The sequence below is a fragment of the Coregonus clupeaformis genome, chromosome 33 (assembly GCF_020615455.1).
Source record: "Coregonus clupeaformis isolate EN_2021a chromosome 33, ASM2061545v1, whole genome shotgun sequence".
NCBI lineage: Eukaryota > Metazoa > Chordata > Actinopteri > Salmoniformes > Salmonidae > Coregonus > Coregonus clupeaformis.
In genome coordinates this window covers 13,431,443-13,450,652 of record NC_059224.1, presented here as the reverse complement: position 1 = coordinate 13,450,652, position 19,210 = coordinate 13,431,443, and the positions used below count along the sequence as shown (strand labels likewise).

Genomic DNA, 19,210 nt, shown 5'->3' with positions numbered 1-19,210 from the left:
AGAGGGAAATGCATGAGCAGTTTTTACAGTATATGTGACACATCAGTTAGGCCCAGGCTATCTGGCACCCAGTATATTCACATGAGTCATATTCTCTTGTCTCGTTTAAGCTGGAAGTTAGAACAAAGCTTTTAAGCCTAACTTTTCCCTTCGTTCAATAACTTCGTTTTTTAACTGTACTCCTTGCAACTCACCCCACAAGAGACTCAAAACTCCAGCATGATCACGTCTATCATCTCTCAGACCTGTTATTATCATGTTATACAGTATACATGTTATAAACATGATTAGGCTTATTAACATGTTATTGTAGCACCAAAGTAAAGCCTGAAAAAAACGGAAATGTTGACTAAATATATCTGAAAATGAGGATAGCTATGCACATCTGTGCACTTGCATGTTTGACCCAATTCAAACAATGGATTCATTGTTTCTGAACTTTTGACTAGCCTGCAACATCAAAGCTGAACAGAGAAGACATTTCACACTTGGTTTAAACAATGTAAGCATCATACAAATCTAAGTAGCATTCTTACACTTGCAGTCAACACGTGTCAAAAAGTTCGCCCATAGAGGTCAAATGTGTGCAAAATTTAGATTGTATCTAGGCTCCAGCGAGGATCGAACTCGCGACCCCTGGTTTACAAGACCAGTGCTCTGCCACTGAGCTATAGAGCCGAATGCGGCACATTGCGTGCAGATAGGTGTTATTTTCTCATGGAGAATCTAGCTCCTGTCGTTATATAAACACTGACCCCGGAAATTTGTCACAAACACCGTAAACCATAAAAGCAGACAAGTAGACTACTAGTGCCTGTTCACGTACTAGTCGGAACTAGGACTAGTTTGAACTAGTCCATTGCAATATGGCACTTTTTTATTTGATTGCAGGTTGGATTGGTTATGTTCTTATGTGCCTACTTGGTTTGATTTTGATCGCATTTCTCTGTTTTTGTCTGTACATAAAATATATTCATTTGAAATATGATCACATACCGGGACCACCAAGGGATAGGTAAGTCATTATGTAACCTGAACATTTCTTTTAAATACTGTAGCTAGAAGTTATTTTCATCTAGCTATATTGAGTTACATAAGGATTAGGGGAACTAGATAAAAGTTAGCCTTAACACCCGCCAGGGGACGCTGTTTCACCTGTCTTTAGCGTTTTCACTGAGTGAACTTGGGTGAAAGGATCACTCACATAACGTCCTTATTTGTCAGTTATGGCGTAAACGTCTCTTGTTATCCCCCAGTTTTATATTCGGACATGCCGCAACCATCTTGAGGGAAACTAGAAATGGTGGAGTTATCAACGACAAATTCCTGGAATGGTGAGCTGAATGCTATGGAGCAGTTGTGATGGTGGCCAAGACACACACACACACACAAACACACACACACACACACACACACATACAAGTTGTCTTGGGACAATACAAATATTTTATATTCTATTTAGTTTATTCTATTCTATCGTTGACAGGTCTGAGACATATGGACCGGTGTACCGTATCAACAGTATGCACATTGTGATGCTGTTTGTCACCTGCCCTGATACCACCAAGGTAAACCTGTGCCTGAATATTTCACACATCTGGTTTAAAGGAAGAAGTTAAGCATCTGTCCATTTCTTTGTACTATTTTACAAAGAAAATACCCAGTGATTTCAGTCTGTACTGTACCCTAAAATAAAGTGCCCATTTCGCCCACAAACTAAACAGACATTTTGCTTCCTCGTCACAGGAGGTGCTGATGTCACCAAAGTACCCCAAAGACTCACTGGTATACAAGGGTCTTTTCGACCTATTTGGAGAGAGGTGATTCCTGAATATGTTGTGTCATTTGTGCTATATCAACATATAACAATTACTGCCACGACCTCATACCATTACATCTGCATTTTTTTATTGTGTTGACGTTTCGGTCGGTACAATCTTTTCCAATACATTCAATCTGAATGCTGTCTGACTTACATTAAAGCTGCCTAGATATTAAAACTGGACCCCTTGGTCATTGGTCAGTTTATTCAGTGTCAGGGTAAATACTCTGCAGTCCTGCTTTTCCGTAGGTTTCTGGGAAGGGGTCTGATTACGGCTCATGATCATGATGTGTGGTACAAACAGCGAAGGATCATGGACCCTGCCTTCAGCAGTCTGTAAGTTACTTATCTATTTCACATGATGTAATAATCAATTGATCAATGGATCAGTCAGTCTGTCTGTCTGTCTGTCTGTCTGTCTGTCTGTCTGTCTGTCTGTCTGTCTGTCTGTCTGTCTGTCTGTCTGTCTGTCTGTCTGTCTGTCTGTCTGCCTGCCAGTCAACCAATCCACCCACCCACCCTCCCACCTATCCATCAATCCATCCATCCATCAATTTATCCTTCCATCGTGCTGTGTATTGCTAGGTACCTGCGGGGTCAGATGGGTACGTTTAACGAGAGGGCAGAGCGTCTGATGGATAAACTGGCGGACATGGCTGACACCAACACAGCCGCCAACATGCACCACATGTTCAACTGTGTGACCCTTGATGTCATCACCAAGGTAACGAATGGTCCTTCTTGTTACCTCCAGATCAACACAATCCCCCTACCAGTTTAATATTTCACATAAAGCTGTCTTCATGATATGACAAACAGGAAAACCAGTCATAATGATACATTTTCAGGTTATGACAACTGATTTACACAGTTATTATGCAAGTTAGGCTGTAGTCTAGCTGTTAGGGAGCAAAGCCAGTGAGGTAGCCATTATAAAGGTCTCCTGAGTGGCGCAGTGGTCTAAGGCACTGCATCGCAGTGCTAACTGTGTCACTAGAGATCCTGGTTCGAATCCAGGCTCTGTCGCAACCGGCCGCGACCGGGAGACTCATGGGCGGCGCACAATTGGCCCAGCGTCGTCCAGGGTAGGGGAGGGAATGGCCGGCAGGGATGTAGCTCAGTTGATAGAGCATGGCGTTTGCAACGCCAGGGTTGTGGGTTCGATTCCCACAGGGGGCCAGTATAAAAAAATATGTAAGTCGCTCTGGATAAGAGCGTCTGCTAAATGACTAAAATGTAAATGTAATAATGTGTAACTAGGACTCAGAGTTGTCCCCTATTTGAAACATGAAAGGCGCTCATAATAAATGCATCATCATCATTGTTGTTAATTTGTTTTTCTACTTTACCTGTAGGTGGCATTTGGAGTGGATCTGGATCTGCTGAAGGAGAGTGACACTCCGTTCCCCAAAGCCATAGAGATGTGTCTGAAGGGAATGGTCCACTATTTCAGAGACGCCACCTTCCAGGTAAATAGTGACATGATCTTGGTTAACCCAGAACTAAAATCTTGCGTAATTTGGGGTTTCTTGGTCTATATGTGTTAGAAATTGAGAGTTGCAAAAGGAAATGTTCAGCCTCCCCCTTCTGATCTGTGTGAAGCGAAGCACTGCCTTTACCGAATCCTGATACGTCCAAATAACCAGTGACGAAAACCCCAAACACCTTAACCACAGATAGAACAATGAGACAGATATTTCACCGGATGTATAATGGTGAAGCATCCACTTGGCGTTTCCACTCACTACCAAATATGGTAGTGAGAGGAAGCCCAGTGGCCGGCAGTGGGAGAAGATGGAACGAGATAGATTTTGGCCAACATTCTACTAATTTTCTCACTGATGAAACATTTGATCTCTATACAGTTTGCTGTTCCCAAAACTACAATCTGTCCCGGTCTGCGCTAGTGGTAGGCCCAGCAGCACTGCATTGGCAAAACCGGGCAGGGTAATTCATATACCATTTGTTTTGTTTATGGGGAAAGAAAACTGGGGGGGGGGGCACAAATTCTATCAGTGGGGTCAATGTCCGGCTTTGCCACACCGTAGAGCCGGCCGTGGATGGCATCCTTTAATGTATTTATTTTATAAGCACACATACAGTTAACACATTGGCACACTGAATCATCAACAGACAGATGTAATGCTCCATAATGCTTCATAAAATGTATAGCATCAGTCCCTGGATGGGCTATAAATATGGTCAAATTCCATATTTCCCTAATCTAATAATTACATTTTATTGAATGTCATATTAGCTCTACCCAAAGAACAAGAAGTTCATCAACGAGGTGAAGAAGTCTGTTCAGCTACTGCGTACTACAGGCAGACAGTGGATCAACAAGAGGAAAATGGACATCCAAAATGGCGAGGATGTTCCTAAAGATATCCTGACACAGATCCTCAAGACGGCTGGCAAAGGCACGTTGTAGTAGCCTGGTCCCAGATCTGTTTGCGCTGTCTTGCCAACTCCTAGAGTTGGCAAGACAAGACAGCACAAACAGATCTGGGTCCAGGCTAACATTGGTGACCTTTTACTTTGTGGCTCTGCATGTGACATTGTGAGCTAAAACAGTCATGTTATTGATGAGGTTCAGTAGCACTATTGTCTCAATGCTGTAAACTTGTATATATTCATCATTTCAGAAGAAAACACAGGAAATGAAGATGAGGAGCTTATGCTGGACAACTTTGTAACGTTATTCATTGCGGGTGGGTCTCCATGAAAACAATTCCCCACACAATTAAAGATTCAGCAGCTAGAGTTACCTTAACATCCTTTACTGTGCTGTTTTCCTCTTGAAAGGGCAAGAGACTACAGCCAATCAACTAGCTTTTGCCGTCATGGAACTGGGAAGGCTGCCAGAGATATTGGCAAAGTAGGTCTTCATCATACCTCTTTTTGTTTATTGATCATTTCCATAATACAAAAAATACTTTGGTTGAGTTTCTGAGTGTCTGTAACTTCTCCAGAGTGAAGCAAGAAGTGGATGATGTCATCGGGATGAAACAGGAAATCAGCTTTGACGACCTGGGGAAAATGACCTACCTGTCTCAGGTACGGTGACTTAATTGATAGTTTTTATACTATATTAACTGTAGTTGTGACAGAATCATTAGATCACTTGTTTTGGTACTGCCCATATGTAGCTTGTTTTTGGTCGCAGGTTCAGGAATGGCTGAAAAATTGCAACATTTAGTTAGTGCTAACTCTGCAAATAGCACTGCTGGGTGATTTGAAAAGTCATAGTTAATCGATCAATAAAATAATGAAACTCTTAGCAAAGGTGTTTATCTTTAGGTTCAGAACTTTTGTGAAACATTTTAGAAAAAAATATGGCAGCTAGAAATCGAAACTGGATGGTGTTCAGAGATAGATGGGAGGGGATGAGGGTAGCTGGAGGCTGGGACTAAAAACAAACAAAATATAACTAATGCTAGGGTTAGGGTAAAATAATAAAGAAGGAAAATATATTTTAAAATATATTTATTTAAAATAATATATATATATATATATATATATATATATACAGTTGAAGTCAGAAATGTACATACACTTAGGTTGGAGTCATTAAAACTCATTTTTCAACCACTCCACACATTTCTTGTTAACAAACTATAGTTTTGGCAAGTCGGTTAGGACGTCTAATTTGTGCATGACACAAGTAATTTTTCCAACAATTGTTTACAGACAGATTATTTCACTTATAATTCACTGTATCATAATTCCAGTGGGTCAGAAGTTTACATACACTAAGTTGACTGTGCCTTTAAACAGCTTGGAAAATTCCAGAAAATGATGTCATGGCTTTAGAAGCTTCTGACATCATTTGACTCAATTGGAGGTGTACCTGTGGATGTATTTCAAGGCCTACCTTCAAACTCAGTGCCTCTTTACTTGACATCATGGGAAAATCAAAAGAAATCAGCCAAGACCTCAGAAACAAAATTGTAGACCTCCACAAGTCTGGTTCATCCTTGGGAGCAATTTCCAAATGCCTGAAGGTACCACGTTCATCTGTACAAACAATAGTATGCAAGTATAAACACCATGGGACCACGCAGCCGTCATACCGCTCAGGAAGGAGACGCGTTCTGTCTCCTAGAGATGAACGTACTTTGGTGCGAAAAGTGCAAATCAATCCCAGAACAACAGCAAAGGACATTGTGAAGATGCTGGAGGAAACAGGTACAAAAGTATCTATATCCACAGTAAACCGAGTCCTATATCGACATAACCTGAAAGGCCACTCAGCAAGGAAGAAGCCACTGCTCCAAAACCGCCATAAAAAAGCCAGACTACGGTTTGCAACTGCACATTGGGACAAAGATCGTACTTTTTGGAGAAATGTCCTCTGGTCTGATGAAACAAAAATAGAACTGTTTGGCCATAATGACCATCGTTATGTTTGGAGGAAAAAGGGGGTTACTTGCAAGCCGAAGAACACCATCCCACCGTAAAGCACAGGGGTGGCAGCATCATGCTGTGGGGGTGCTTTGCTGCAGGAGGGACTGGTGCACTTCACAAAATAGATGGCATCATGAGGAAGGAAAATGATGTGGATATATTGAAGCAACATCTCAAGACATCAGTCAGGAAGTTAAAGCTTGGTCGCAAATGGGTCTTCCAAATGGACAATGACCCCAAGCATACTTCCAAAGTTGTGGCAAAATGGCTTAAGGACAACAAAGTCAAGGTATTGGAGTGGCCATCACAAAGCCCTGACCTCAATCCTATAGAACATTTGTGGGCAGAACTGAAAAAGCAGGTGCGAGCAAGGAGGCCTACAAACCTGACTCAGTTACACCAACTCTGTCAGGAGGAATGGGCCAAAATTCACCCAACTTATTGTGGGAAGCTTGTGGAAGGCTACCCGAAACGTTTGACCCAAGTTAAACAATTTAAAGGCAATGCTACCAAATACTAACTTCTGACCCACTGGGAATGTGATGAAAGAAATAAAAGCTGAAATAAATCATTCTCTCTACTATTATTCTGACATTTCACGTTCTTAAAATAAAGTGGTGATCCTATCCTAAAACGGAATTTTTACTAGGATTAAATGTCAGGAATTGTGAAAAACTGAGTTTAAATGTATTTGGCTGAGGTGTATGTAAACTTCTGACTTAACTGTACAGTGGGGAAAAAAAGTATTTAGTCAGCCACCAATTGTGCAAGTTCTCCCACTTAAAAAGATGAGAGAGGCCTGTAATTTTCATCATAGGTACACGTCAACTATGACAGACAAAATGAGAAGAAAAAAATCCAGAAAATCACATTGTAGGATTTTCAATGAATTTATTTGCAAATTATGGTGGAAAATAAGTATTTGGTCAATAACAAAAGTTTCTCAATACTTTGTCATATACCCTTTGTTGGCAATGACACAGGTCAAACGTTTTCTGTAAATCTTCACAAGGTTTTCACACACTGTTGCTGGTATTTTGGCCCATTCCTCCATGCAGATCTCCTCTAGAGCAGTGATGTTTTGGGGCTGTCGCTGGGCAACACAGACTTTCAACTCCCTCCAAAGATTTTCTATGGGGTTGAGATCTGGAGACTGGCTAGGCCACTCCAGGACCTTGAAATGCTTCTTACGAAGCCACTCCTTCGTTGCCCGGGCGGTGTGTTTGGGATCATTGTCATGCTGAAAGACCCAGCCACGTTTCATCTTCAATGCCCTTGCTGATGGAAGGAGGTTTTCACTCAAAATCTCACGATACATGGCCCCATTCATTCTTTCCTTTACACGGATCAGTCGTCCTGGTCCCTTTGCAGAAAAACAGCCCCAAAGCATGATGTTTCCACCCCCATGCTTCACAGTAGGTATGGTGTTCTTTGGATGCAACTCAGCATTCTTTGTCCTCCAAACACGACGAGTTGAGTTTCTACCAAAAAGTTCTATTTTGGTTTCATCTGACCATATAACATTCTCCCAATCCTCTTCTGGATCATCCAAATGCACTCTAGCAAACTTCAGACGGGCCTGGACATGTACTGGCTTAAGCAGGGGGACACGTCTGACACTGCAGGATTTGAGTCCCTTGCGGCGTAGTGTGTTACGGATGGTAGGCTTTGTTACTTTGGTCCCAGCTCTCTGCAGGTCATTCACTAGGTCCCCCCGTGTGGTTCTGGGATTTTTGCTCACCGTTCTTGTGATCATTTTGACCCCACGGGGTGAGATCTTGCGTGGAGCCCCAGATCGAGGGAGATTATCAGTGGTCTTGTATGTCTTCCATTTCCTAATAATTGCTCCCACAGTTGATTTCTTCAAACCAAGCTGCTTACCTATTGCAGAATCAGTCTTCCCAGCCTGGTGCAGGTCTACAATTTTGTTTCTGGTGTCCTTTGACAGCTCTTTGGTCTTGGCCATAGTGGAGTTTGGAGTGTGACTGTTTGAGGTTGTGGACAGGTGTCTTTTATACTGATAACAAGTTCAAACAGGTGCCATTAATACAGGTAACGAGTGGAGGACAGAGGAGCCTCTTAAAGAAGAAGTTACAGGTCTGTGAGAGCCAGAAATCTTGCTTGTTTGTAGGTGACCAAATACTTATTTTCCACCATAATTTGCAAATAAATTCATAAAAAATCCTACAATGTGATTTTCTGGATTTTTTTCTTCTCAATTTGTCTGTCATAGTTGACGTGTACCTATGATGAACATTACAGGCCTCTCTCATCTTTTTAAGTGGGAGAACTTGCACAATTGGTGGCTGACTAAATACTTTTTTTCCCCACTGTATATATATATATATATATATATATATATATATATATTTACAATAAATGATGCAGACAATTACATTGATAGAACCCACAATCTATCTGTAATATTAAAGCTGATCTACCCCCTAAAGAAAAAGCAAGTTGTGACAAACCGGATTTTAACCCGGATCATCTGTGTACCACAATGCCTCTAAATTGTATTAGTCCACTGAGCTAAAGCCAAAGCGTTAGCTCAGGGAGCTAACACAAGTCCTTAGGTCTCAGGCCAGGTAACTCAACATGTTGTGTTTGATGATCTATCTAACCGTCAGGTGTTGAAGGAGACTCTGAGGTTGTATCCCACGGCTCCCGGTACGTCTCGCTTCATCCCCAATGACATCACCATCAACGGTATCCCCATCCCTGCTGGAGTCACATGCTTCGTGAGTTACCTCAACACCACTGTCAAGTGTTTTTGTCATATTTGTTCATATTGTGAAACATCACAGCACAGTGGAAAATATATATGGCAGCTAGAAATCAACACTGGATGGTCTTCAGAGATAGATGGCAGGGGTTGAGTGGAGCTGAAGACTGGGACTAACAACAAACAAAAGATAACTAATGTAAAATATACTGTATGTGAAATGTATGTAGTATATACTGTATAAGCTGGAAGTAGAAGCCTAAGTATTGTTGTCCATTAGTTTACTCCAATTAGAGGAGGGGTGGTAGGGTTAGGGGAAAATAGTAAAGAAGGAAAATATATTTAAACATATATATCTTTTAAATAATATATTTATTTTTGTAAATATATATATTATTTTAAATATATATATTTTTAAATATATTTTCCTTCTTTACTATTTTCCTCTAACCCTACCACCCCTCCTCTAAATGGGGGATTGGAAATGATGCAGTCAATTACATTGATAGAACCCACAATCTATCTGCAATATTAAAACTGATCTACCCACCCCCCAAAAAAAAGTTCAGTAAAAAAAATAGTACATGTCTAATTTGCTTTGGTACCTCAATATACTCCCAAATATTTAATGGATAGATGTAGAATTTTTCTCAAGCTTATATTTTCTGTTAGTCAGCACCTCATCGACTATTTTGGTGTTCCTCTACTGTACTCTACTCTATTTCCTGAATTGTGGTATCTGCCGCTGTCTCACATATTTTATGTTTGCCCCTGTCTTGTCTGTTCATAGTTCAATTCGTACATCTGTGGACGGCTGGATAAGTTCTTTGAGGAGCCGCTGAAGTTTGACCCAGAGAGGTTCCATCCAGACGCTGCCAAGTAAGTGACCCAATACGGTTTTATTGTTTCTTTACAACATTTGAACCGATTAAGATCTAACTGACATGTTATGGAGGCTGTGTTTGTTTCTGTCCTGAAGGCCCTATTACTGTTACTACCCCTTCGCCCTGGGACCACGCTCATGTCTGGGACAGAGCTTCGCACAGGTGAGACACACACAGGAGCACGCACGTACACACACACATACACACACACACACACACACACACACAGACGCACGCTCACACCAGATTCGTTCTGTTGTTTGCAGATAGAGGTGAAGGTAGTGATGGCCAAGCTGCTCCAGAGGTTTGATTTCAGCCTGCTGCCTGGCCAGTCCTTTGACATCCTGGACACTGGCACTCTGAGACCAAAGAGTGGAGTGGTGTGTAACATCAGATACCGAGGACAAACACATGCAGCCTGACTGCTGGAACCTGGAGATGACTAGCCCTTGTCTTTCAACTCAAACATATTTCTTATCCGACTCATTCCGTCTTTCAACTTTATTGTCTTAAAAAAAAAAAAAAGATTAACACATCATCAATGTTTTACCAATCTTGCGCATATATTTGCATGTATTCTGAACAAAAATATAAATGCAACATGCAACCTTTCCAACGAATTTACTGAGTGATAGTTCATATAAGGATTAGGCCCTAATCTATGGATTTTACATGACTGGCAGGGGCGCAGCCATGGGTGGGCCTGGGAGGGCATAGGCCCACCCACTGGGGAGCCAGGCCCAGCCAATCAGAATAAGTTTTCCCCAACTAAATACTCCTCAGTTTCATCAGCTGTCCGGGTGGCTGGTCTCAGACGATCCCGCAGGTGAAGAAGCCGGTTGTGGAGGTCCTGGGCTTGCGTGGTTACACGTGTTCTGCGGTTATGAGGCCATTTGGACGTACTGCCAAATTCTCTAAAACAATGTTGGGAGCGGCTTATGGTAGAGAAATTAACATTCAGTTATCTGGCAAAAGCTCTGATGGACAATCCTGTAGTCAGTAAGCCAATTGCACGCTCCCTCAAAACTTAATACATCTGTGGCATTGTGTTGTGTGACAAAACTGTACATTTAAGAGTGGCCTTTTATTGTCCCAGCGCAAGGTGCACCTGTGTAATGATCATGCTGTTCAATCAGCTTCTTGATATGCCACACCTGTCAGGTGGATGGATTATCTTGGCAAAAGAGAAATGCTCACTAACAGGGATGTAAACAAATTTTAGAGAAATAAGCTTTTTTTTGCATATGGAAAATGTTTGGGATCTTTTGTTTTAGCTCATAAAACATGGGACCAACACTTTACATGTTGCGTTTATACTTTTGTTCTATATATATATATATATATACAGTGAGGGAAAAAAGTATTTGATCCCTGCTGATTTTGTACGTTTGCCCACTGAAATAGACATGATCAGTCTATAATTTTAATGGTAGGTTTATTTGAACAGTGAGAGACAGAAACAAAAAAATCCAGAAAAACGCATGTCAAAAATGTTATAAATTGATTTGCATTTTAATGAGGGAAATAAGTATTTGACCCCTATGCAAAACATGACTTAGTACTTGGTGGCAAAACCCTTGTTGGCAATCACAGATGTCAGACGTTTCTTGTAGTTGGCCACCTGGTTTGCACACAACTCAGGAGGGATTTTGTCCAACTCCTCTTTGCAGATCTTCTCCAAGTCATTAAGGCTTCGAAGCTGACGTTTGGCAACTCGAACCTTCAGCTCCCTCAACAGATTTTCTATGGGATTAAGGTCTGGAGACTGGCTAGGCCACTCCAGGACCTTAATGTGCTTCTTCTTGAGCCACTCCTTTGTTGCCTTGGCCGTGTGTTTTGGGTCATTGTCATGCTGGAATACCCATCCATGACCCATTTTCAATGCCCTGGCTGAGGGAAGGAGGTTCTCACCCAAGATTTGACGGTACATGGCCCCGTCCATCGTCCCTTTGATGCGGTGAAGTTGTCCTGTCCCCTTAGCAGAAAAACACCCCGAAAGCATAATGTTTCCACCTCCATGTTTGACGGTGGTGATGGTGTTCTTGGGGTCATAGGCAGCAATCCTCCTCCTCCAAACACGGCGAGTTGAGTTGATGCCAAAGAGCTCGATTTTTGTCTCATCTGACCACAACACTTTCACCCAGTTCTCCTCGGAATCATTCAGATGTTCATTGGCAAACTTCAGACAGGCCTGTATATGTGCTTTCTTGAGCAGGGGGACCTTGCGTGCGCTGCAGGATTTCAGTCCTTCACGGCGTAGTGTGTTACCAATTGTTTTCTTGGTGAATATAGTCCCAGCTGCCGTGAGATCATTGACAAGATCCTCCCATGTAGTTCTGGGATGATTCCTCACCGTTCTCATTATCATTGCAACTCCACGAGGTGAGATCTTGCATGGAGCCCCAGGCCGAGGGAGATTGACAGTTATTTTGTGTTTCTTCCATTTGCAAATAATCGCACCAACTGTTGTCACCTTCTCACCAAGCTGCTTGGCGATGGTCTTGTAGCCCATTCCAGCCTTGTGTAGGTCTACAATCTTGTCCCTGACATCCTTGGAGAGCTCTTTGGTCTTGGCCATGGTGGAGAGTTTGGAATCTGATTGATTGATTGCTTCTGTGGACAGGTGTATTTTATACAGGTAAAAAACTGAGATTAGGAGCCACTCCCTTTAAGATTGTGCTCCTAATCTCAGCTCATTACCTGTATAAAAGACACCTGGGAGCCAGAAATCTTTCTGATTGAGAGGGGGTCAAATACTTATTTCCCTCATTAAAATGCAAATCAATTTATAACATTTTTGACATGCGTTTTTCTGGATTTTGTTGTTGTTATTCTGTCTCTCACTGTTCAAATAAACCTACCATTAAAATTATAGACTGATAATTTCTTTGTCAGTGGGCAAACGTACAAAATCAGCAGGGGATCAAATACTTTTTTCCCTCACTGTATATATATATACACTACCAGTCAAAAGTTTGGACACACCTACTCATTCCAGGGTTTTCTTTTATTTTCACTATTTTCTACACTGTAGAATAATAGTTAAGACATCAAAACTATGAAATAACACATATGGAATCATGTAGTAACCAAAACAGTGTTAAACAAATCAAAATATATTTTATATTTGAGATTCTTCTTCAAAGTAGCCACCCTTTGCCTTGCTGACAGCTTTGCACACTCTTGGCATTCTCTCAACCAGCTTCATGAGGTAGTCACCTGGAATGCATTTCAATTAACAGGTGTGCCTTGTTAAAAGTTAATTTGTGGAATTTCTTTCCTTCTTAATGCGTTTGAGCCAATCAGTTGTGTTGTGACAAGGTAGGAGTGGTATACAGAAGATAGACCTATTTGGTAAAAGGCCAAGTCCATATTATGGCAAGAACAGCTCCTGAGTGGCGCAGCGGTCTAAGAAACTGCATCTCAGTGCTTGAGGCGTCACTACAGACCCTCGGTTCGATTCCAGGCTGTATCACAACCAGCCGTGATTGGGAGTCTCATAGGGCGACGCACAGTGTCGTCCGGGTTTGGCCGGTGTTGGCCGTCATTGTAAATAAGAATTTGTTCTTAACTGACTTTCCTAGTTAAATAAAGGTTAAAAAAAAGAAGCAAAGAGAAACGATAGTCCATCATTACTTTAAGACATGAAGGTCAGTCAATCCGGAAAATTTCAAGAACTTTGAAAGTTTCTTCAAGTGCAGTCGCAAAAACCATCAAGCGCTATGATGAAACTGGCTTTAATGAGGACCGCCACAGGAATGGAAGACCCAGAGTCACCTCTGCTGCAGAGGATAAGTTCATTAGAGTTACCAGCCTCAGAAATTGCAGCCCAAATAAATGCTTCACAGAATTCAAGTAACAGACACATCTCAACATCAACTCTTCAGAGGAGACTGCGTGAATCTGGCTTTCATGGTCGAATTGCTGCAAAGAAACCACTACTAAAGGACACCAATAATAAGAAGAGACTTGCTTGGGCCAAGAAACATGAGCAATGGACATTAGACCAGTGGAAATCTGTCCTTTGGTCTGGAGTCCAAATTGGAGATTTTTGGTTCCAACCGCCGTGTCTTTGTGAGACGCGGAGTAGGTGAATGGATGATCTCCATGTGTGGTCCCACCATGAAGCATGGAGGAGGAGTTTTGATGGTGTGGGGGTAATTTGCTGGTGACTCTGTCAGTGATTTATTTAGAATTCAAGGAAAACTTAACCAGCATGGCTACCACAGCATTCCCATCTGGTTTGTGCTTAGTGGGACTATCACTTGTTTTCAAAAGGACAATGACACAACACACCTCCAGGCTGTGTAAGGGCTATTTGACCTAGAAGGAGAGTGATGGAGTGCTGCATCAGATGACCTGGCCTCCACAATCACCCAACCTCAACCCAATTGAGATGGTTTGGGATGAGTCGGACCACAGAGTGAAGGAAAAGCAGCCAACAAGTGCTAAGCATATGTGGGAACTCCTTCAAGACTGTTGGAAAAGCATTCCAGTTGAAGCTGGTTGAGAGATCCAAGAGTGTGCAAAGCTGTTATCAAGGCAAAGGGTGGCTATTTGAAGAATCTCAAATATAAAATATATTTTGATTTGTTTAACACTTTCTTAGTTACTACATGATTCCATATGTGTCATTTCAGAGTTTTGATGTCTTCACTTTTATTCTACAATGTAGAAAATAGTACAAATAAAGAAAAACCCTGGAATGAGTAGGTGTGTCCAAACTTTTGACTGGTACCGTATACATATATATTTTTCTTTCAATTATTATATATATATATATATAATTTTTTATAGTGAAGTGATATTTTGAATGTAATGGGTGTATGATGATCATGGTTAGTCGGATGGATTTGACATAGGAGTGTTTCTATTGTGTTCCTCGTTACTTTATACACAGTCTCTGTCAATGATTATGTTATTACAGTAACGTTACAGTTCAATATATATTCAATATACAATGTATTAAATACAGTAGAGAGCTTTAAACAGTATATATTCACTTCTTTGGTGAACTTCCTAACCAACGTTATTACTTCAGTACGTCTGTTATAGTGAATGTAGCCTGTTTTAATAGAATAATTTTGCAAACGTCACTGAGTCCCAGAAAATTATAAAAAAATGTGTCCACAAGGTGTCGCTGTGAACCTGCGGAATAAAGACCGTTCATGTTTTGCATCTTTCTTGTTTACACTCATGACCTCTTCTAGATGGGTGTCATTTTAAACACCTGTTGAATGCAAGCGGAAGAATGCTACTTAGATTTTTATGATGGGTTACATTGTGAAAACTCAATCAAGTGTAACATTTCTTTCCTCTTCGCCTCAGCTTTGATGTTTCAGTAATTAGTCCAAAGTTTGGAAACAGTGTATCCATTGTTTGAATTGGGTCAACATGCCAGGGCAAGGAAGTGTAGACTAAAGCTATCATCATTTTCACATAGCAATTAAAAGGATTGAGACATTCAGCAGACTAAAAGCAAGAGATAGCTTTATTATAGTTCTATAGGTTAATAGGCCCTTTTCACGTGACGTCAGACAACTTCCGTTCTGCCGGCGATGCAGGTTATGTTTACATCCGGTGTCGCTTAGGAACGCTAGCTAGTAGCACATCATTAAGTGGAGTTCACCCAGTCCCTTTCACATCTGCCACCAATACGACTTAACGACGTAGAAACGACTTGCTGACAAGTGGTCCCTTACTTCAAGATCGAAGCTTGATAAAGGCTACAAGTTCTTCGTTGAAGGTTACCTGTTTGATTATGAAGGTACGTGTTTATCTTTATTTAGCTTAAATTAGCCCTATGCTAGCGAAGGTTATGAGCTGACGAAGTTTCTGTTTTGCAGCCTCTTTTTAATATTACTGCTGTTTGTATCGACCGTAAGATAAGAGTCAGTAATGTATTAATGGCTAATGTTGCGCCCTTTCTCCCAATCACTGTAGTGAAACAGTCTCAAGTGTAGTTAACGATGAGGTGACAGTGAGAGGGCGATGTTACAGGTCCATGAAGAAAAATGAGGAGGCTCATCGGCTTCAGGTTTCTCAGATAAACAGTTCTCTAACATTATGATAAGATAGGTTAAGATAGATAAGTTTTCTTTTGTTGTGTTTTGCTGCGGTTGCAGATTTAATAAGAATGATTCCACAATGTTCCACTGTGGATCAGTTTGTTTCTCAGTCTGAGCTCTGATTTTGTATCATTAAACTTAATACACAACGAAATTCTAACAAACCGATGTGGGTTGTTGACGGCAATAAAGACTGGGAAAGATTCTGTGATAACTCAAAATGTTCAAATTTTCGATAAGTGTTGGCACTACTTGTCAAAGGTTTCAGAACAGCCAATTTTTCTTAATTAAAAAAAGAAATTGGGTTTTGAAAATTGTGTACAGTAGTTTATAATGAAACGCAGAAAAATGTTTTGTAAGTACAGCACTAATTGTTATGTCTCTATGAACAGGTTACACTAGACTCTGCAGAGGTTCCTGTGGTACTCAATCACATGTCATGTTCCTGCTCTGCTGGGAAAGCACTATGTAATCACATAGTAGCACTTCTTTTCAAAGTGCTCACTATGTTACCATGGGCTTTAAGACAGTGCCATTGCCTCTGTCATGCACCAGCGCACTGCAGACCTGGCACCGGCCTAGGACACAGGTCAGACATTATTTGTTACACTGATGCAGAACTTTGCAGTTTGTATTGACTTTTGACAATGTATTGTTCATCATTATTATATCACAGGGAATTGTACCAGAGGCCACCAATGATATGGCGGTGTGTAAACCAGCGGCTAAGAAAAAAACAAGTGTCAGAGCTGGTGTGAAGTGCACACTGTACCGAGCCTATGATGGTGAGTCTGAATGAGCCCCCGCCTGTACTAGAGCACAAAGACTTTAGTGCATTTCTAAAATAATACAAACATAAAAGTGATTATTATTTGTTACTTTTTATATAGACTTTCAGTGGATATTTTTTTATTTGTATTAGAAGCATGTACGAGACTGGATGAGTGTGGTTGTCTTTTTAGTGAAAAAGATAAGGTGGCATTTAATGAAATCTAAACTTGACATATCTCACTTTCATGCCAGGGCCTATTCCGGATCCTCACGTCATGGCCAGTGCTGAGAAACTGAAAGACATCCGTCCACAACCAGGGGATTTGCAAATTGCTGCACGGGCTTGAGGGCCTTAATTTGGTGGACTCTAAATTTGGCCCTGTGCCATTTGGGTCTGTGCTTTCTTACCAGTGCCCTCTAGAATTAAGTAGAGATATTATTAAACACCCTGGTGCCAGTGAGTTTCCTCAGTTGCCTATTGAAGGTTACAACTTTAAATTTCCCATTGATTTTGAGCCCAACTACATACAACAATGTCATTTGGACAGCCTGATTGTGTCAGAGGAGATGTCTGCTGCTATTGAAGCAGAAACAAGAATGCAGTCAGAATGCCAGCTGTGGAGCCAGGTACGCAAACCCCGACTGACAGCCAGCAGATTCGTGGAAATATGCCATGTTCGTGGGGAGTTGTCTGCCAAGGCTTTGGCAACCCGCATTCTGAGAGGAACTCCTCAGACAGCTGCTATGAGAAGAGGGTTGGATCTGGAACCTGAGATACTGAGGCAATATTCTGATTTTTGTGATGTCTCTCTGAAACAATGCGGGGTCATCATCCACCCTGATTCACCTCACCTTGCAGCCAGCCCGGATGCTAAAGTCTTCTGCCCAACAGAAGCACCACCATTTGGTCTTGCTGAGGTTAAGAGTTGCGATGTTGAAAATGTTACCCAAGTTAAACACCTGATCACAGTTAAAGGCCAGGCCTGCCTTAAGAAGAGCCACAAATACTACTATCAGGTTCAAGGCCAACTCGCCTTAAGCGGACTTCAGTGGTGTGACTTCATTACAGATACCCGCACTGACTTCACAGTTGAGAGAATCTTTAGGGATGAGGAGATTATCCACTCAATGCGACAGAAGCTTGATCATTTCTATTATAACATCTACATGGATGTCTTCTTAAGTTATAAAACATAAGGCAGAATTTTATGTGTAAATAGTGTTAAGGTAAATGTGGAAGGTGAACCTTTGACATTTTTTTCTTTAACTGCAAATTAACTTGTCATATACTGTATATCTCCTATGTACTGAAACACACATTTTGAAAAGGATTGTGATGTAAATGTCGACATGTTTTTCTTTAACTGCAAATGAACTTAATTGTGTTATATACTGTATATCTATGTATTGAAATACAAATTTTGAAAAGGATTGCGATGTTGTAAATGCTCTTACCAAAATCAAAAAGGATTGGAAGCAGTTGCTTGCAAACATATATTTAATAGTTCCATCAGTGCCATGACACATAAGCACATAACATGGTTAATAGTTGGATATTTTTACAATATATCACATTAGGTTCATTAATAGCTATGAAAAAGTTATTACCCTTAACAAAAACATACAGTATAACATTAGATCAATTAAATTACCAACAAAGTTAATTCATATTTACATTTTTTTGTACATACAATACAGTAATATAAAAGTACTTCTATTTACAGCCCATCTAGCTTACTCAGGAAATATACAACTTCCAGTTGACAAAAACATCAGACTGGTTTGTCTCCTTTAATGTCAAGAGGTCCCTGATAGTTCGACATGAGGCAGCAGATGGCCCACAGCTGATTCACTGAACCCACTGTGGAAAGAGGAACAAGCCCATCCCAGATATGGTACTCCTTCACCCTCCGTATGGCCCTCTCGACTAAAATCCTCAGCCGGGCGATGGCCTGGGTCTTTAAGAGTGTCCTCCCTGCTGAGCTGAGGAGATTTTTACGGGAAGATACGGGAATTTCTGTTTGTTGTTTGAACAAAATGGTACACTCATAGCATCTTCTCCGAGAGGAAACCATGTTTTAATATGTTTATAACACGATAATAACAGGTCACATAGATATAAATGATTGATGTGATCATGCTGGAGTTTTCAGAATGAACCATTGACAATTGACAATTGTGTTTTAGATAAAATACTAAATAATTGTGGTCTATTTTCATAACAATTATTCTGTTGAATTTCAATTCCTTGAACTGACCAATTCAATTGCAGATTGTTATTTTCAATACAGACCTATTTTATAAATGTTATTGATAAATGTATGCATTTTTTATTATAAGAAAACCATGTATTTTCTCCTCTTTCATAACGTGTGAAGTGAAGTTCCTTACTGGCCCTTTAAGAAGGCAGTGCCATTCATTTCGTAGAGTGGGCACGCTCAGTCCTGCGTCTTGATTGGCCGTCTTGACAGAGATCCTCTTGAACCATTTCAAACCCGAGTACGTACGTACTACAGCCCGTGTACTCAGTGGA

General features: G+C 40.9%; 1 protein-coding gene and 1 non-coding gene across 2 annotated transcripts; one reads left to right on the top strand and one right to left on the bottom strand.

Moving 5' to 3' along the window:
• Positions 1–606: 606 nt before the first annotated feature.
• On the bottom strand, positions 607–678 carry trnat-ugu. The gene has a single exon. It is a non-coding gene; the product is annotated as a tRNA-Thr (tRNA).
• Positions 679–795: 117 nt separating this feature from the next.
• LOC121548510 (cholesterol 24-hydroxylase-like) lies at positions 796–10,541 on the top strand. The gene is made up of 15 exons (XM_041859964.1): positions 796–1,015; positions 1,257–1,334; positions 1,487–1,568; positions 1,747–1,820; positions 2,072–2,158; positions 2,408–2,546; positions 3,178–3,291; positions 4,080–4,242; positions 4,468–4,533; positions 4,628–4,700; positions 4,795–4,879; positions 8,860–8,970; positions 9,745–9,833; positions 9,934–10,000; positions 10,105–10,541. The coding sequence occupies exons 1-15, from the start codon at positions 867–869 to the stop codon at positions 10,258–10,260; spliced, it is 1,533 nt and encodes a 510-aa protein (XP_041715898.1). The 5' UTR covers positions 796–866; the 3' UTR covers positions 10,261–10,541.
• The last annotated feature ends 8,669 nt before the right edge of the window (positions 10,542–19,210 follow it).

Bases quoted from the DNA above. Each gene is read 5' to 3' on its own strand.
- LOC121548510 (XM_041859964.1), top strand. From the start codon at position 867: ATGGCACTTTTTTATTTGATTGCAGGTTGGATTGGTTATGTTCTTATG. The intron at 1,016-1,256 runs GTAAGTCATTAT...GTTATCCCCCAG, and splicing joins CCGGGACCACCAAGGGATAG to TTTTATATTCGGACATGCCG. The intron at 1,569-1,746 runs GTAAACCTGTGC...TCCTCGTCACAG, and splicing joins CCTGCCCTGATACCACCAAG to GAGGTGCTGATGTCACCAAA.